The sequence below is a fragment of the Perca fluviatilis genome, chromosome 4 (assembly GCF_010015445.1).
Source record: "Perca fluviatilis chromosome 4, GENO_Pfluv_1.0, whole genome shotgun sequence".
In the NCBI taxonomy this organism is placed as follows: domain Eukaryota; kingdom Metazoa; phylum Chordata; class Actinopteri; order Perciformes; family Percidae; genus Perca; species Perca fluviatilis.
Window position 1 is genome coordinate 38,944,949 of NC_053115.1, and position 16,006 is coordinate 38,960,954.

The 16,006-nt window shown below is 37.0% G+C and overlaps 2 protein-coding genes across 4 annotated transcripts in view; both read left to right on the plus strand.

Moving 5' to 3' along the window:
• Positions 1 to 458: 458 nt before the first annotated feature.
• Positions 459 to 2,902, plus strand: LOC120557678 (butyrophilin subfamily 2 member A2-like). The gene is made up of 3 exons (XM_039798231.1): positions 459 to 553; positions 2,188 to 2,526; positions 2,610 to 2,902. Exons 1-3 carry the CDS (start codon positions 481 to 483, stop codon positions 2,900 to 2,902), a joined length of 705 nt encoding a protein of 234 aa, XP_039654165.1. The 5' UTR covers positions 459 to 480.
• A 5,267-nt stretch (positions 2,903 to 8,169) lies between these two features.
• LOC120557670 (butyrophilin subfamily 2 member A2-like) overlaps positions 8,170 to 16,006 on the plus strand; it is a 28,616-nt gene continuing 20,779 nt past the window's right edge. For all 3 annotated transcript variants that reach the window (XR_005638992.1, XM_039798217.1, XM_039798216.1), the window contains exons 1-5: positions 8,170 to 8,327; positions 9,763 to 10,107; positions 11,012 to 11,050; positions 12,654 to 12,914; positions 15,223 to 15,255. Coding sequence is in view for 2 of the 3 variants with exons in the window: in XM_039798217.1 (XP_039654151.1) it covers positions 8,258 to 8,327; positions 9,763 to 10,107; positions 11,012 to 11,050; positions 12,654 to 12,914; positions 15,223 to 15,255 (748 nt within the window). In the remaining variant the exon portion in view is untranslated. The remainder of the gene's footprint in view (positions 8,328 to 9,762; positions 10,108 to 11,011; positions 11,051 to 12,653; positions 12,915 to 15,222; positions 15,256 to 16,006) is intronic.

Sequence of the window (16,006 nt, forward strand, 5' to 3'; positions counted from 1 at the left end):
TAATATTGACATCATTCTTCGCAATGTGACTGTTTTTTCAGCTGAAACTTAAGCATAAAAGGAATACCATGATTTAACTTCATGTTAGGAAAATTATGCTTACTAGAAAACTGTTCTGCTTCATTTTCTTTTTTAAACCATTTGCATCATAACTGCTGGTTTAGTATTACTGTCTTTCATTAGTCTGGCTATCACCAGACCAAGCTCAATCTTTTAAGATTGAACATTAGTCTGGTCGAGTCTGCTCTGTATTTTCTCAGCACAAGAGGCGTGATCAACGGGCATAGTTCAAATGACTCTGTACGCAATTGGATATTCCTTCAACCAATCTGACCAATGGGTTGCTGCGCTTCGGTGGCCGCCATGTGGAATGTAAACAAAAAGCTCCCCGTGGAGTGATTAAATCTGTAATAAAACTGTGTGCCGGTATTTGTTAGAGCAACTCCATCTTTGTTCCTATAACCTGATTAAACAACAACTATGGAGCTACTTCTGGATCTGCTGTGTTTGTGTCTTCTGTGTTTGACCGGGAAAAGACTTTGTGATGAAAACGGTAAGAATGACTAACTTTGTAGCCTAGATTAGTTTTCATTATCTTGCTTCAGACAGTCAGACAGGGCCAGTCACTAGTAATTAGCTGAATCATCAGCAGTAGCGACTAATCTACTAATTGTTAGCGTCAATAACACAAGTAACACTTCAGTGCACAGGTTATTGATCTGATTGTTCTTCTCCATCATGATTGTTGTTTTGTCTTATTGCTGCTCTGCATGTTTGCATATATAAAAAAGAGGCTATAATCAGTGTTTCTTGGCTGTGTTTCGTTGCTTGCATGGCTACATGTACTAACTTTGGATACTGTTGAGGTATTACTGTATTAGTGGTCTTATGACTAATTGTTGACTAAATTACATAATGAACTACAATTTTAAAATACAGTTAATAAATCCTATAACTTAGACAGGATTCGAAATGACTTAGGACTCTTGGGGGGTCCCCTAAAATGTAATTATAAAAAATACTGAAGACTACCTTGCTACACTATATACTGCAGGCAAAATTATATTAACATATTTTGAAGGTGGGATAATGGTCTTGGGATGTTTTTCATGGTTTGGGCTAGTCCCAGTATTGTAGTGGTGTCTGGAGAAGTGGATTGGCTATAATCTAACAGGTAACCCTCTAATTCTGGAGCAACAAAGTTACAGAACCTTATATAAATCCCTGACATGACAAAGTGGAAAAAAGTCAGTGATCTTTCTTTTTCCTCTCTTTCTCTCTCCATGATGCAGGATTCTAAATTAAGAAAAATAATATTAGCTTCCTAGATAGCTTACCAAGCGCTCATGTACACTCGTTCATGCTCAAATTACATTCACTTTAATCAACTCACAGACTTGAATTAAGTCCTCGCTACCTTTCGTAATCACTGACTGGACAAGTAGGTTGTTATGCTAGCTTTGAATAACTAGTCTAACTGCTATATGTCTGCTGTTAGCTGGCAGATTATTTGGCTGTGATACCGCTTCATACACATACAGCTAGCAAGAAACGTTGACAAACGCACTCTTCTAATCATTACGTTACACTGGGTATCTAAGTTAGTTAATGCAACTTTTAATATAGGAACACCAACTCCAAATATTTTACTATAATAAGCAATTATTATGGAGATATAAACCTAATCGAAGCACTTACAGGATTTTCATTAGGGATTTCACTCTTTGTGAGGCTTCGTTTTTGCCGCGTTCAACAATAACATACGTGTCTGCGCCATAGACTGTACTGTATGCGCCGGAGGACCACAACAACAATCTGTGATGCTATTAGCTGCCCTGATTGCTGCCCAATCGCGCTAGGAAATAAATAAATTATTGTTATAAATATAAAACGTCACTAAAGACCTATAATTTTCACAATCATTTTTAATGTTAAAAATATTTGTCGGGGACCCCCCAAAATCTAAAAATAAATTCTTATAGGGGGTCCCTAATGACTTATGGGGGGTCCGGGACCCCCCCAGATCCCCCTCATTTCGAACCCTGAACTTAGACTACAAATTACTTTTTTTAACTGGTGTTGTAGAATGATTCTAGTGACGTGTTCAAATGCTCTTTTTTTCTGCCCTAATAATGAATTAATCTGCAGATAAACATATTGATTAATACATATGTTTTTATCTTCCAGAACCAAAATATATCATAGTGAAAGAAGGGACAGATGTTATGTTACCATGTTCTCTCAGCACCAAGGAGAACGTTGAGTCAAAAGTGTTTGACTGGAGGAAAGTTGCTCAGAAAGATGATGGTCTGAAGGAGGTGTTCATGTATGAAAAAGGCTTTCATTACAATAACGGTCGTCCAGGTCAGAGTGAAGAGTTCAAAGGTCGAGTCTCACATTTTGAAGATGAACTGAAACACGGCAACGCCTCCATAATCATCAGAAATAAGAAGGAGGCTGACAGTGGAGTCTACACCTGTCATTTCCCACGTCTTCATCAAATGTTCCTCCTTAAGCTTGTTGTTGGTGAGTGCTTTCATTCAACAGTTATAAAGAAAATTAGCCTAAATGTAATGATTCTGTAGTTATTGTTTATCCTGTGTTCACAGTTGCTCCAGAGCCAGACATCAACATTATTGATGCCACAGATGATGGAGTGTTGCTGCAGTGTGAGGTTCGAGGTGCTGTTCCCAAACCTAGAGTAGAGTGGCAGGACAGAGATGGAAACAAACTTCCTGCTGAAGACCCGCAGGTCTCTGAAAGAGGAGACAGATACCACATCACCCTCCAGACTACTGTGACCAAGACCGGCTGCTGTCGCTGTGTCGTCACACAGGAGGAAACCAACCGGAGGACTCATGCTGAGATTTATGTGGCTATTATTGGTAAGATTCCTCCTTGAGTTGTTCATGTGTTTTAGCAACACATTGAACTGTTCTTTATGTTTAGTCTCAGGCTGTTCTCAGCTAGCCACCAACAGCTGCTGAAACAACCGACTCACGGAGCTCTGTACCTGGCATCACATGACCGGCCGGCAGTCACATGATTTTGTAGGTTATTATACGAATTGTTGTGCATAATTATTTGTACAATATCATACAAACCCATTCATGAGAATGAGTTGTTAGTCTATGACCAATCTACTGAACATATGTAGTTACATTCCGAGTGTACATTTAACATAACATTTGTACAGTGCAGTGTAATACATTTGAAATGGTTTAATTTTTTTTTTATTTAAAGGCAGCATCAAACAAAAGTCTTCAGCCTTTCCATCATAGAGAGGGGAATAATAAATATATTAATAATGTTGAACCGAACTAGGTTGTTCACATGAAAAGGGTCATAAAAAGTTGTGTAACAAATGAGAGAGAAGTTTAAATGATACACCTCTGCACAGCTGGCCAATCACAGCAGAGGTGGGCATGAATGTCAGATCGTCAGTTTCTTTAAGTTACAAGAATAGTCGGACATAATATACTGTTCATAAATATTTGCACAAAAATCTTTCAATTTCATTTGTGCAAATGAAATTGCACAAATGCGTAAGTAAGTAATTGATCAGTAATGAATTTTGTGAAAGATTATTCTTATGCAATATTAAAACCAATAACTTTTAACTAGAACATGCTCGAGGAGATTATCAACAAATTTATTTTAATGTAAACAAGAAAATTACAAAGTAAATGCATATTATATTATTTTTGTATATTGTAGGAGCCATTTGACCTGTTTCAGTAAATATGATATTTTTTTGTACACTGCCATCTGGTGCCAGGTCACGTGTAGTTTAGTAAATTTTATTTATATAGCCCAATATCACAAATCACAAATTTATCTCAGGAAGCCATAGATAAAGGTTAAAGAAACAAAAGTGAAATGTAGAAAGAAATAACAGGAAACGCCATGGGTCACATAAAAGCAACTTTTGAAAAAAAGGTTTTATTGTATCTAAATGTAGCACTTTCAGTTGAGGTAGTAGCATGACTCTTGCACTTTTTGCGGTTGTATTCACGTGGCTGAATGCACTTTTTGTAAGTTGTTTTGGATAAAAGCTAATATATGAGATACATGTAATCTAAAGCCTGTCTCTAACATTCATAACCTACTTCCTTTTTTGTTTTCAGAGCTCTAAGTAAGCTACATGTGAAATGACAAAATGTGGGACATTGTTGAACTTGAAAGCATTCTTTTAACATTCTGTTGAAAATATCACAGATTCATGCCCCCCAGGTATTGATCCTAATGACACTTTACAAGTCGATGAATCTGAAAATGTTTTCTGCAGGGTAACATGTACGACTAGTACTATTCCAGTTATAATCAACAATAGACCATACAAAGTGGTGAATCCCCTAAGTAATAAGACATTGACTGCAAACATAGTCAATTTAGCATCCAGTTCACGTCAGCCACAGCCTGTCTCAAAAAATGAGACGGTGTCTGTTCCTCGACTCAGATCAGTTAAATCAAAGGTAACCAAAAGAGAGGCTATACTTAACAACCTAATTGGAATTAAAACTACCACTGCAATGATAGAACAGGATAGGAAAAGTAGATGTAGACTACTAAATATCAGATTTCTGTCTTCTAAAGCAGTACTAGTAAACAAATTGATATCCGATAATCAAATTGATCTATTCTGTCTTACTGAAACCTGGCTGGGCCATGAAGAATATGTTAGTCTAAATGAAGATAAATTATAACTCTTTTGAAAACCTTGTTCTTAATCTTCAACATCCAACATGGAAAAAAGTACAGCCAGTTATATTTGTTCTTGTCTACCGAGCACCAGGCCCATATTCTGAATTATTATCGGAATTCCCAGAGTTTTTATCATGTGTAGTCCTTAAATCAGACAAAGTACTTATTGTAGGTGATTTTAATATCCATGTGGACGTTGACAGCATAGCCTTAGTACTGCTTTCAACTCACTACTAGATTCAATTGGTTTCAGTCAGAGTGTGCATGAGGCCACGCACTGTTTTAACCACACCCTCAACCTTGTGCTGGCATATGGCATCAAAATTGAAGATGTAATAGTATTCCCGCAGAATCCTTTATTATCAGACCACTTCTTAATAACTTATGAATTCCTAATACCCGACTATACGAAATTAGATAAAAGCTTCTACACTAGATGCCTATCTGACAGTGCTATAGCTAAATTTAAGGAAGATATTCCAACAGCACTAAACTCATTACCGTGCTTTAATAAAACAGAGGACCTTTATGTAAACTTTAGTCCCTCCCAAATTGATAATTGTGTAGATGGTGCTACGGCCTGCCTACGGACGACTTTAGACTCTGTTGCTCCCCTCAAAAAGAAGTTGATGAAGCAAAGGAAACTAGCACCTTGGTATAACTCCCAAACTCGTAAATTAAAGCAAATCTCGCGTAAACTTGAAAGTAAATGGCGTTCCACCAAACTGGAAGAATCTCGTTTGGATTGGCAAGAAAGTCTCAAAACCTATAGGAAGGCCCTAAGAAAGGCCAGAGCAGACTATTATTCATCACTGATAGAAGAAAATAAGAACAACCCAAGGTTTCTTTTCAGCACTGTAGCCAGGCTGATAGATAGCCAGAGCTGTACTGAGCCATCTATTCCTCTAGCTCTGAGTAGTGATGACTTCATGAGTTTCTTTAAGGATAAAATTAAAACAATTAGAGATAAATCTATCACCTTGTGCCCTCAACTTCTAACGGTTCACCTTTAAATGCAGGACCACTAGAAAGAACGACTAGACCTGACATATACTTAAACTGCTTTTATCCTATAGACGTTCAACAACTAATGTTAAAGGTCTCTTCAGCTAAGCCATCTACCTGACTCTTAGACCCCATCCCAATGAGGCTACTTAAAGAAGCGTTACCCACTTCATTACTCAATATGATCAATATTTCTCTATTAACAGGTTATGTACCGCAGTCATTTAAAGTAGCTGTGATAAAACCTCTTCTGAAAAAACCCACCCTCGATCCTGAGGTTTTAGCTAACTATAGACCTATATCTAACCTTCCCTTTCTCTCGAAGATCCTTGAGAAGGTAGTCGCCAATCAGTTATGTGATTTTCCACATAGCAATAGCTTATTTGAGGACTTTGAATCAGAATTTAGAAAGCATCATAGCACAGAGACGGCACTGGTGAAAATTACTAACAACCTTCTAACTTCTTCAGACAAAGGACTTGTCTCCGTACTTGTTTTACTAGATCTTAGTGCTGCATTCGACACTATTGACCATACCATCCTGTTACAGAGACTGGAACATTTAGTTGGCATTAAAGGAATTGCACTAAGCTGGTTTAAGTCCTATTTCTCTGACCGATCTCAATTTGTTAATGTTAACAATAAATCCTCCAGGTACGCTAAAGTTAGCCATGGCGTTCCACAAGGCTCAGTGCTGGACCAATTCTATTCTCCTTATATATGCTTCCTCTAGGCAATATCATTAGGAAACACTCAATTAACTTTCACTGTTATGCGGATGACACCCAATTATATTTCGTCTGGCTTCAATCAAGCCAGACGAAACCAGTCAGTTAGCTAAACTTCAAGTATGCATTAAAGATATAAAATCATGGATGACCTACAATTTTCTGATGTTAAACTCAAACAAAACTGAAGTTATTGTGCTGGGCCCTAAACACCTTCGAACCTCATTAACCGAAGATATAATTACTCTGGATGGCATTGCCCTGGCCTCCAGCACTACTGTCAGAAATCTAGGAGTTATTTTTGATCAGGATATATCCTTTAACACCCACTTAAAACAAACCTCTAGAACAGCCTTTTTTCATCTTCGTAACATTGCCAAAATTAGGAACATCCTGTCTCAAAATGATGCTGAAAAACTAGTCCATGCATTCGTTACTTCCAGGCTGGACTATTGTAATTCCCTATTATCAGGATGCTCGAATAAAACCCTTAAGACTCTCCAGCTGATCCAGAATGCTGCAGTGCGTGTTCTGACAAAAACTAAGAAAATAGATCATATTTCTCCTGTATTAGCTTCTCTGCAATGGCTTCCTGTAAAATCCAGGATTGAATTTAAAATCCTTCTTCTACAAAGCTCTAAATGGTCAAACACCTTCATATCTTGAGTACCTTATTGTCCCACTAGAGCACTGCGCTCCCAGAATGCAGAGTTACTTGTGGTTCCTAGAGTCTCTAAAAGTAGAATGGGAGCCAGAGCCTTCAGCTATCGGGCTCCACTCCTGTGGAACCAGCTCCCAATCTGGGTTCGGGGGGCAGACACCATCACCACTTTTAAGAATTAACTTAAAACTCTCCTATTCGATAAAGCCTATAGTTAGGGAGTGAGGAGTTGCAGCGTTCGACTAGACCGGCGGGGGTGGGTGTCCTTGTGTTCTTTTTTTCGCCCAGCATATTTCCTTGGATCATGATGGCACCTACATCATGGTGCCAGCTATCGCCGTGGTCCTGCTCAGCGCCCTACTGTGCTGTATTACACCCTGCTACACTCTGCAATGCCCGGCTTCGACTTGCTATGACCTGTCCACGCTCTGCCATGCCGTGTTACGCCCTGCTGTGCTCTACGACACCATGAACTATTACAACTACTACTTCTAGTCATTATCTTTATTGTGACTATTATTGCCATTGTTCATGACAGCCCCAACCGGCACCGGCAGACACCACATACCAAGAGCCTGGGTCTGTCCCAGGTTTCTTCCTAAAAGGGAGTTTTTCCTCGTCACTGTCGCACTTACGCATTCATGCATGCTCTTGGGGAAATCACTGGAATTGTTGGGTCCTTGTAAATTATACAGTGTGGTCTAGACCTACTCTATCCTCCAAGTGTCCTGAGATAATTCCCGTTATGATTTGACACTATAAATGAAATTGAATTGAAATAAATTGAATAATCCTGCAAAACAAACCACGATAATCCCAATTCATAACCCACAATTACATTTTCACACTAACATCATTTCCTTGACCTCATTTACACTCTACATAGCTCATCTATTGTTCTTTTCATTGTTCCCTTCTATTTATTAAGCTAATTTAATACTTTTTAACCTTCCTTTTACTTTTTTTAGTAGGCTATTTTCATGTTCACGACTGCCAGACAACTCCCCAACCAGTGCATGAACAAATTGGGCTCCACCTTCAGCTCCTCCCCTCACATGCTGTCTTTATAGATGGAAAAGGGCACAAGCCCTGAACTATCCCCCATGCACAAGACAAACTAACTAAAGTGATGTTTGATCTTTAGGAGACATCGACAGCGATGGAGCTTCTTCCTCTTCTGTGTCTCTGCCTCCTGACTCGCTCTGGAATCACGTCTGCTCAACAAAATGGTAAGAAAACTGATCATTACACTGAGTTATGTATTTGCAAATGTCATTTTTTTATTTGATTTAAATGTCTGAAGCACCTGTAAACATGCAGAGGTCTGGAAACAGAATTGTAATGATGCTGCTCAGCTGCTGTCACATAAAAATATTTTCTAATATTTAGCACAGATCAAAAATATTGATAGTTTAGTAACTTTAGCTGTGGCGTCATTTCTGCTGCATGCGCGTGTGTGTGTGGTCCCCATTTTGTCATGAGAAGGTGGGGCTCTGTGCATTTCCCAGAAACTGTCCATCCGCTGCCAACCACGGATGTATGCTGCCAACTGCCTGAAGCTTCTTTTTTTGATAAGCTAAAGTAGAAACCAAAATATGATAAGCAGTGATGGAAGAAGTATTAAGATCCTTTACTTAAATGAAGGTAATATTACAACACTGGAAAATGTAGGCTTTAAAGTAGTAAAAGTACTCAATGCAGAAAAATCCTCACATTTTAGAAACTGGAAACAATCCAAACAGTTGTGTGTTTATTATGGGATACTGCCCAATCTCCCCATGTTACTTCCTGCCAGCTCTCCACTTCCTGGTTTGAGGTTTGGTGTGAATTTTAAAATGTATTTATTAGGCTAAGAGCCCCACATTTAAATATTTAAACCAGAGAAAGTTACATGTTTTACTCCCCTCCTATCTCTCTCTCTCTCTCTCTCTCTCTCTCTCTCTCTCCTCTCTCTCTCTCTCTCACTCTCTGTTTTTCTTCTATTCTCCTTTTTTTGAAGTAGAATAAACTGTGTAGTGTTTCTACTTGCTGTATCTGATGAGGAGACAGTATGTGATCAATAATAAGAGCTGTAATGCCAACAGGTTCATAGGATGTTTACTAGATCTGTTTCTTTGCAGAGCAGTGGTGTTAACCTACATTTATTTATTTGTCTGACCATTCAGGAGCAGAAGACAACATTGACATATTGTCACCTTATAAAAATAATAATGTTCTTAGTTTCTGTCCAGGAAGTGAAAATCATGGTAGGAATCTTACTAGAAGAGAAAAGCACATCTGTAACATTTCTAACTCAGCTCAACTCTGAAGTTCATACAATCACATTATTGAAAGGCCACAATCTGCAGAGAGAGAGAAAGACCTATGCCGAGTATTTGGGAAAAAGAGAAAGTTCAATGTTATTAAATTTTCATTGCATGCTTAAAACCAGTGTGAAACATAATAATTAGAAAAAAAATAAATATAAAGGTTATGTAGCAAGATTGGCTGTCACCGTGGGTTACCCTCAGCACAGACCACAGCAGACAGACAGTTTACAGGCCAACAGTATTTATTTTCTCTGACTGCTCACACTTAACACAACTTTACAACAAACCGTGCGCCTCCGATGGCTGATTACTCTGCATGTAAACATACTGATAAATACATAATTTTATCTTTCAGGGCCAGCAGTCATCAAAGTAGAAGGAGGGGCTGATGTTGTGTTACCCTGCTCTCTCAGCACCAAGGAGAACATTGAGTTTAAACTCTTTGACTGGAAGAAAGTTGCTCAGAAAGATGATGGTCTGAAGGAGGTGTTCCTGTATAACGGAGGCATTCATTACAACAACGGCCGAGGTGGTCAGAGTGAAGAGTTCAAAGGTCGAGTCTCTCATTTTCAAGATGAACTGAAACATGGCAACGCCTCCATAATCATCAGAAATACAAAGATATCTGACAGTGGAAACTACACCTGTGATTTTCCAAATCTTCAGCCACGTAAAACATTCTACATTGAGCTTGTTGTTGGTGAGTACTTTCATTATGTGTGCTCATTTTTTTAAACATTTAAATATATCTGTAAGATAATACAATTTCTTTGTAACTGTTTTTCAAGTTGATAATACTTCACAATTACTAACTAATGTTTGGTTTTGCCTGTTCTTTAAGGGCTCATTTTGATCATGTATATGTCTCTTAATACTGAAACATTTTAATCTGTATAATACCAGGACCAAGAAGAATATTTATTTATTTGTCTGACCATTCAGGGACAGAAGACAACATTGATATTTTTGTCACCTTACATATTGTGGCAAAGTTGTTTTCAAATTGTTCTTAGTTTGTGTCCAGGAAGTGAAAGTCATGGTAGGAATCTTACTAGAAGAGAAAAGCACGTCTGGAACATTTCTAACTCAGCTCAACTCTGAAGTTCATACAATCACATTATTGAAAGGCCACAATCTGCAGAGAGAGAGAAAGGCCTATATAGTTGATGTTCAACATTATTTGGGAAAAAGAGAGTTCAATGTTATTAATGTTTCATTGCATGCTTAAGACCAGTGTGAAACGTAAGAATTAGAAAAATATACAGTATATATAAAGGTTATGAAAAATAAAAATTAGAATACAGTATATCCTAAAAAAACTAACCAAAACGTAAGAATCAGAAAAAAGACACCTCCATAATTATCAGAAATACAAAGCTATCTGACAGTGGAGAATACACCTGTGATTTTCCACGTCTTCATCCACGTCAAACATTCTACATTAAGCTTGTTTTTGGTGAGTACTTTTATTAAACAGTTAAAGGAGTTTGCTTAATGAGCAGGATATTAAGATGCCTTTTTAACTGTTTGTCAAGTTAATATTATATATATAGTTAATAATATAAATATTTCACAAGCACTAATGTTTTGTTTTACCTTTTTAGATCCTGTCTTAAAAGACAGAACAGGGGAAAACATCCGAGGTGAGTCCTGATTTTAATAACGTTACTCTCTACTTCTCACATGTATGTGATCACAGGACTGATATTATTAAAAAAAAACGTTAAATCTTTGGACCATACTGTGACATTTATAATCAAAGTATTTTACGTTTGTGTAAATATTAATTATTTACCTAAATGTTTATTAAAATCAACTTATTTTTTCAGTCAGTGGGTAAAAATAGGATTAATTGTGCATTGGTCACGTTTTGTTGTTCATCCATCCCAATGAAAAAACAGTGCAACCTACATCCACTTAATTTCAATGTATTAGGTGCACATAGCTAAGACCAAGCACTCAGGAATAAATCCTATGAAGGTTCTAATAATTGGTTGTTAGAGAAACCGTTTCAGAGAGGTGTTAATTCTTTATGGTCATTTTGGAAAACTGTAGTTTGTGGGTGCTGTTGAATCATAATGTGTTATTAATCTTAGGGCTGGGCAATGGGGAGAAAATCAGATATCACGATACTCTTGACCAAATACCTCATTATCAATATTGCGGCATATTCTGACAATTGGTGCTTTAACAAAATATCTTCACTCTTAGATTTTAGATAAATAATCATCAGTAATGTGGACGTAATGTCTAAGTGGGGAAAAGGCAAATAATAGAAGAGCTAGAACAGTCTGGTAAGTTCAGAAAAGTACATCACTTTACTGTAATTCAGCCTTTAAAACCAGGAAAAGACACCACTTATGTCATATAACGATATTACGATATCCAAAATCTAAGACTAACACAATTCAGACCTATTGACACAATGGGTTTGCATAACTTTAAATATGCTATGTTTCATATTTGATACATAATGTTTTCTGAAGCAAAACAAATCTCACAGAAGTAAAGAAAGTTTTTTCATAGGGCTGTGTATTGGCAAGAATCTGGCGATACGATGCATATCATGATACATGGGTCACAATTCAATAAATTGCAATATATTTCGATACTGTTCGATAAGACGATATATTGGGATTTTTTTAAAGTATAATTTTAGAAAAATTAATTTAAAAAAAAGACATGATGTTCATAAAAGTCAAAGAAGTTTAAGTTTAATAATTCAGTACACAGAAAATCCAACTGCCAGTTTGGGATTGTGGTTCCCAGGTTCTTAGTGAGCTAATTTTTATATGCTAAAGTCGGCCAAAGTTCAGCCATAGCTACATTGTTAGCTTCTAAGAAAAAGTCAGGCACTGTTAGGCAAGGACACTAGGGGTGCATCTCAGCATAGCCATCTAGCAGTACAGGGTTTAAACACAACATAAATGGGAACCACTGTCTTACATGAATATTTTTGAGCGTAAAAAAATAAATAAATCTATATTGCCTTTTTGAAAATTGATACAGTATTGCAAAATAAAATATTGCGATACTTAAGTGTATGGATTTTTTCTTACACCCCTAGTTTTTCACTGTATCTGTGCTTTGCCATGATAGAAGTCTGAATCTAGCTCATATTGGAAGAAGTTAAAGGTGTTTAAGACATTGCTGCCTGGAATGTGTAATTGAGGCTCCCGATAGTACATGTTTAATACTATAACTGTCCATTTTAATCTATTGTTTCTATTATGTTCACCGGTGCAGCTCCAAAACCATTTTTCAGAATACGTAAAACTGAAGATGGAGTGCTGCTGCAGTGTAAAGTTCATGGCTCTCCAAAACCTAAAGTAGAGTGGCAGGACAGTGCTGGAAAGATCCTTCCTGCTGAGGAGCCCCAAGTCTCAGAGAGAGGAGGCCGTTTCTACATCACTCTCACCACTACTGTGACCAGGGCTGACTTCTATCTCTGTGTAGCCACTCAGAAGACAATCCGCCATCAGATTTCTACAAGGATTTATGTCAATGGTGAGATTTTTACTAGTTGTATTTTCATATTCATTTAATTGTACCTATATGTTATTCTTTTTTTTTCTTTAAATGAATGTGTGTTCAGACTGAACATAAAGGAAATGGAGATGAAGAAATCTGCTGAAGTTGGAAATGTTTCAAACTGAGTGAAAACTTCCCACTGAAACTCGACTTCATTAGTCTACAGATATAAAAGCTAGAATGAGTTTATAGTTCAGTACTGTTACATATTAACACACACAGTTGGTTTTAGGGCTGCAACTAACGATTATTTTCATTGTCGATTAATCTGTTGATTATTTTGCTGATTAGTTGTTTGGTCTCTAAAATGTCAAATGGTGAAAAATGTGGATCAGTGTTTCCCAAAATGCCCAAGATGACGTCCTCAAATGTCTTGTTTTGTCCACAAATCAAAGATATTCAGTTTACTGTCACAGAGGAGAGAAGAAACTACAACATTTTCATATTTAACAAGCTGGAATCAAAAAATTACTCAAACCAACTAATCGACTATCAAAATAGTTGGCAATTAATTTAAATTTTAATTAATCTAGTTTGTTTGTACATTCCTAGTTAGCTCGAGCTTGTTTCTTTATTTTCAGTATTTTGTGCTGAATAAAACAAAAACTTTAGAAACATTCAACAGTCACATTCACAAATTAAATAGAGACAAACTTGACTTTGTGGTCAGTCTGAATTCTCCTTTTAGGAGCCCGTACATCATCAGTTGTTCTCTTTGTGACTTTCTAATACTATGATTATACACTGATACTAAATGTGAGTACATGATACACCGTCACATTAACAGAGTTACATTTACTGTTAGTAAACATGTTTCAGAGAAGGATTTCAGGGACAGAAATGATGAACATTGAGAAGTGTTGTACAGCCCCAAAAAGAATTTTTGCAACAAAAAAAAAAAAATAAAAAAAAAAAAAAAAAAAAAAAAAAAAAAAAAAATATTTTTTTCCCCTTCCCCCCCCCCCCCCCCCGAAGATCAGCTCTGATTCTGAGACTCTTTTCTCTACAGTTAGTTTCTTCTTTCCAGTGTTTTCTGCTCTAATTCTCAAAATCCTTTGGGAATGAAAAGGTTTCTGATTCTTACATACAGCTGAGATCGTTGTTAGAAATATTAACACAAACTAACTACTACATGTAACTGTGGAGTAGCTGATTCTTCTCTTCAGAAAACACAACATAAGACCTGTTTAGTACAGTTAAGTTATATAATGTTACACTTGATGGCCCAGATATGTCTGTTAGGCTGCGTATTTCCATCTCACTCAACTGCTGATCTGTATGAGCTGCAATCAGATTAATAAGAGAGTGATTTATTAATTATTGTCACACATGAATCACAAACAATCAAAATCATCAATAATTAAAACCATATCTACATCTTTAATATTTTATTTCTAACTAGAAACTGAACTCCAACTAAAAACTGGGACCAAACTGTAACTCTGAATAAATACAGTGATGGTATATCACTCTTGGTAATAATTTGATAACATGGAGGCAAATAAAGTTTTTCCTGGACAATGTAATCTTGTTATTAGGACTTGTTGCTCTGCAGTGAGGGTCCCAGATGACAAACATGTTCTTTACACTTCATTCACTGCAGCAGAGTGTTGGTTCATTAAAAGAAGAACTAACTGAAAACACAGCATTAGGTTTTAGACTCAAAGTGAACATGAAGATGGAAACAACAATTAAACTTTCCACATTCTGGTTTCTAACTCTGGTCAGGAATCATCCTCTTCTGTCTGAGTCTGAAACCAGGAATTAGTTATGTTCACTCACATTCACTAACATCTGGCTTGTTGTCTGTATTAAATGTGACACTGTGCACCTCACTAAAGCGTGTAAGCGCTTTGAAAATGTTTCAAACTGATTGGAAACTTCACACTACTGAAGAATGAGAGTCAGGAGGGAAATAAAAGTAAGGATCAGTATGAACATGTCTATCATGACGCTCATTTTGTAAATCCTGTCATGCAGAATATTTAAACCAATTGTCATAACCTTTCATTTCAAACAGAAAGGTTTCAAAAGTCAGAAAATATATATATATATATATATATATATATGAAATATGTCTAACAAAAATAACTAACCGATGCATTCAATTACAGAAGTAACATCTTTATCCCCATATTTTGATTTGATTTTAACATTTACCTTTATTTTTTTAATCAGTTTACGTTTTTACAGTTACATGAAATAAATGCAGAAAGCTATGCAAAAATATGTACATCATGTATGTGTCAAAAAAAATGTAATTCATGTTTTTATCTTTCATCAGCGTACAGCTCTGGACCGCAGACACATCCTTCAGGTATGTTTTTTCTACAGTCATGCCACTCATAGAAAGATGTTAACATCTGCTATTCATGTAAATAATACTTTTAATTTTTTATGAACATATTCAACTGACATAATCGACAAACCTAAGCAGGATTCAGGAGCTGGGTCCAGGGGTGTCATGTATAAACGTTGCGTACGCTCGAAAAGCTTGCATACGCTGGTTTTCCCACACATGGTGTGATTTATAAAAATTTACTTGACGTGAGATTGTGCGGGCCGTCACGCAATCTTTTGAGCAGACGTGAGAATGTGCGGGCCTTCCGCAAAGTCTTGTCTGGCTCTGTAACGTGGCGAATTCTAACTGAAAAGTGCCGAAACTCACCAACGTTACAAAAGAAAAGGTTCCACTTCACTTACTGGCATACGTCTGTGATGTTGTCTATGAAGTTGTCCAGGAAAAAATGCTGTGTCGGGGATGATTTGTAGGCTATGTAAGTGAACAAGGTGTACCCGGTCCACCAAACACTGGGCCGTCTTGACTGTCTTAATTCTGCACATATTTCTGTTACTGTAGTCCTATTTACTATTTCATTATTTCATCCATGCGTGGCGCAGCGGATCACCTGCCGTGGAGACGCTGGCCTCACTAAGGGACCGTTCGGTATTTATGGAATGGAACACCGGAGGAAAATAGGGGAGGGTCATGTATTTTTATTCTTTGTTGATGGGAGGGTCATCCAATTTTTTTTAGTCTACAGGGGAGGGTCTCCCAACTTTTGTAT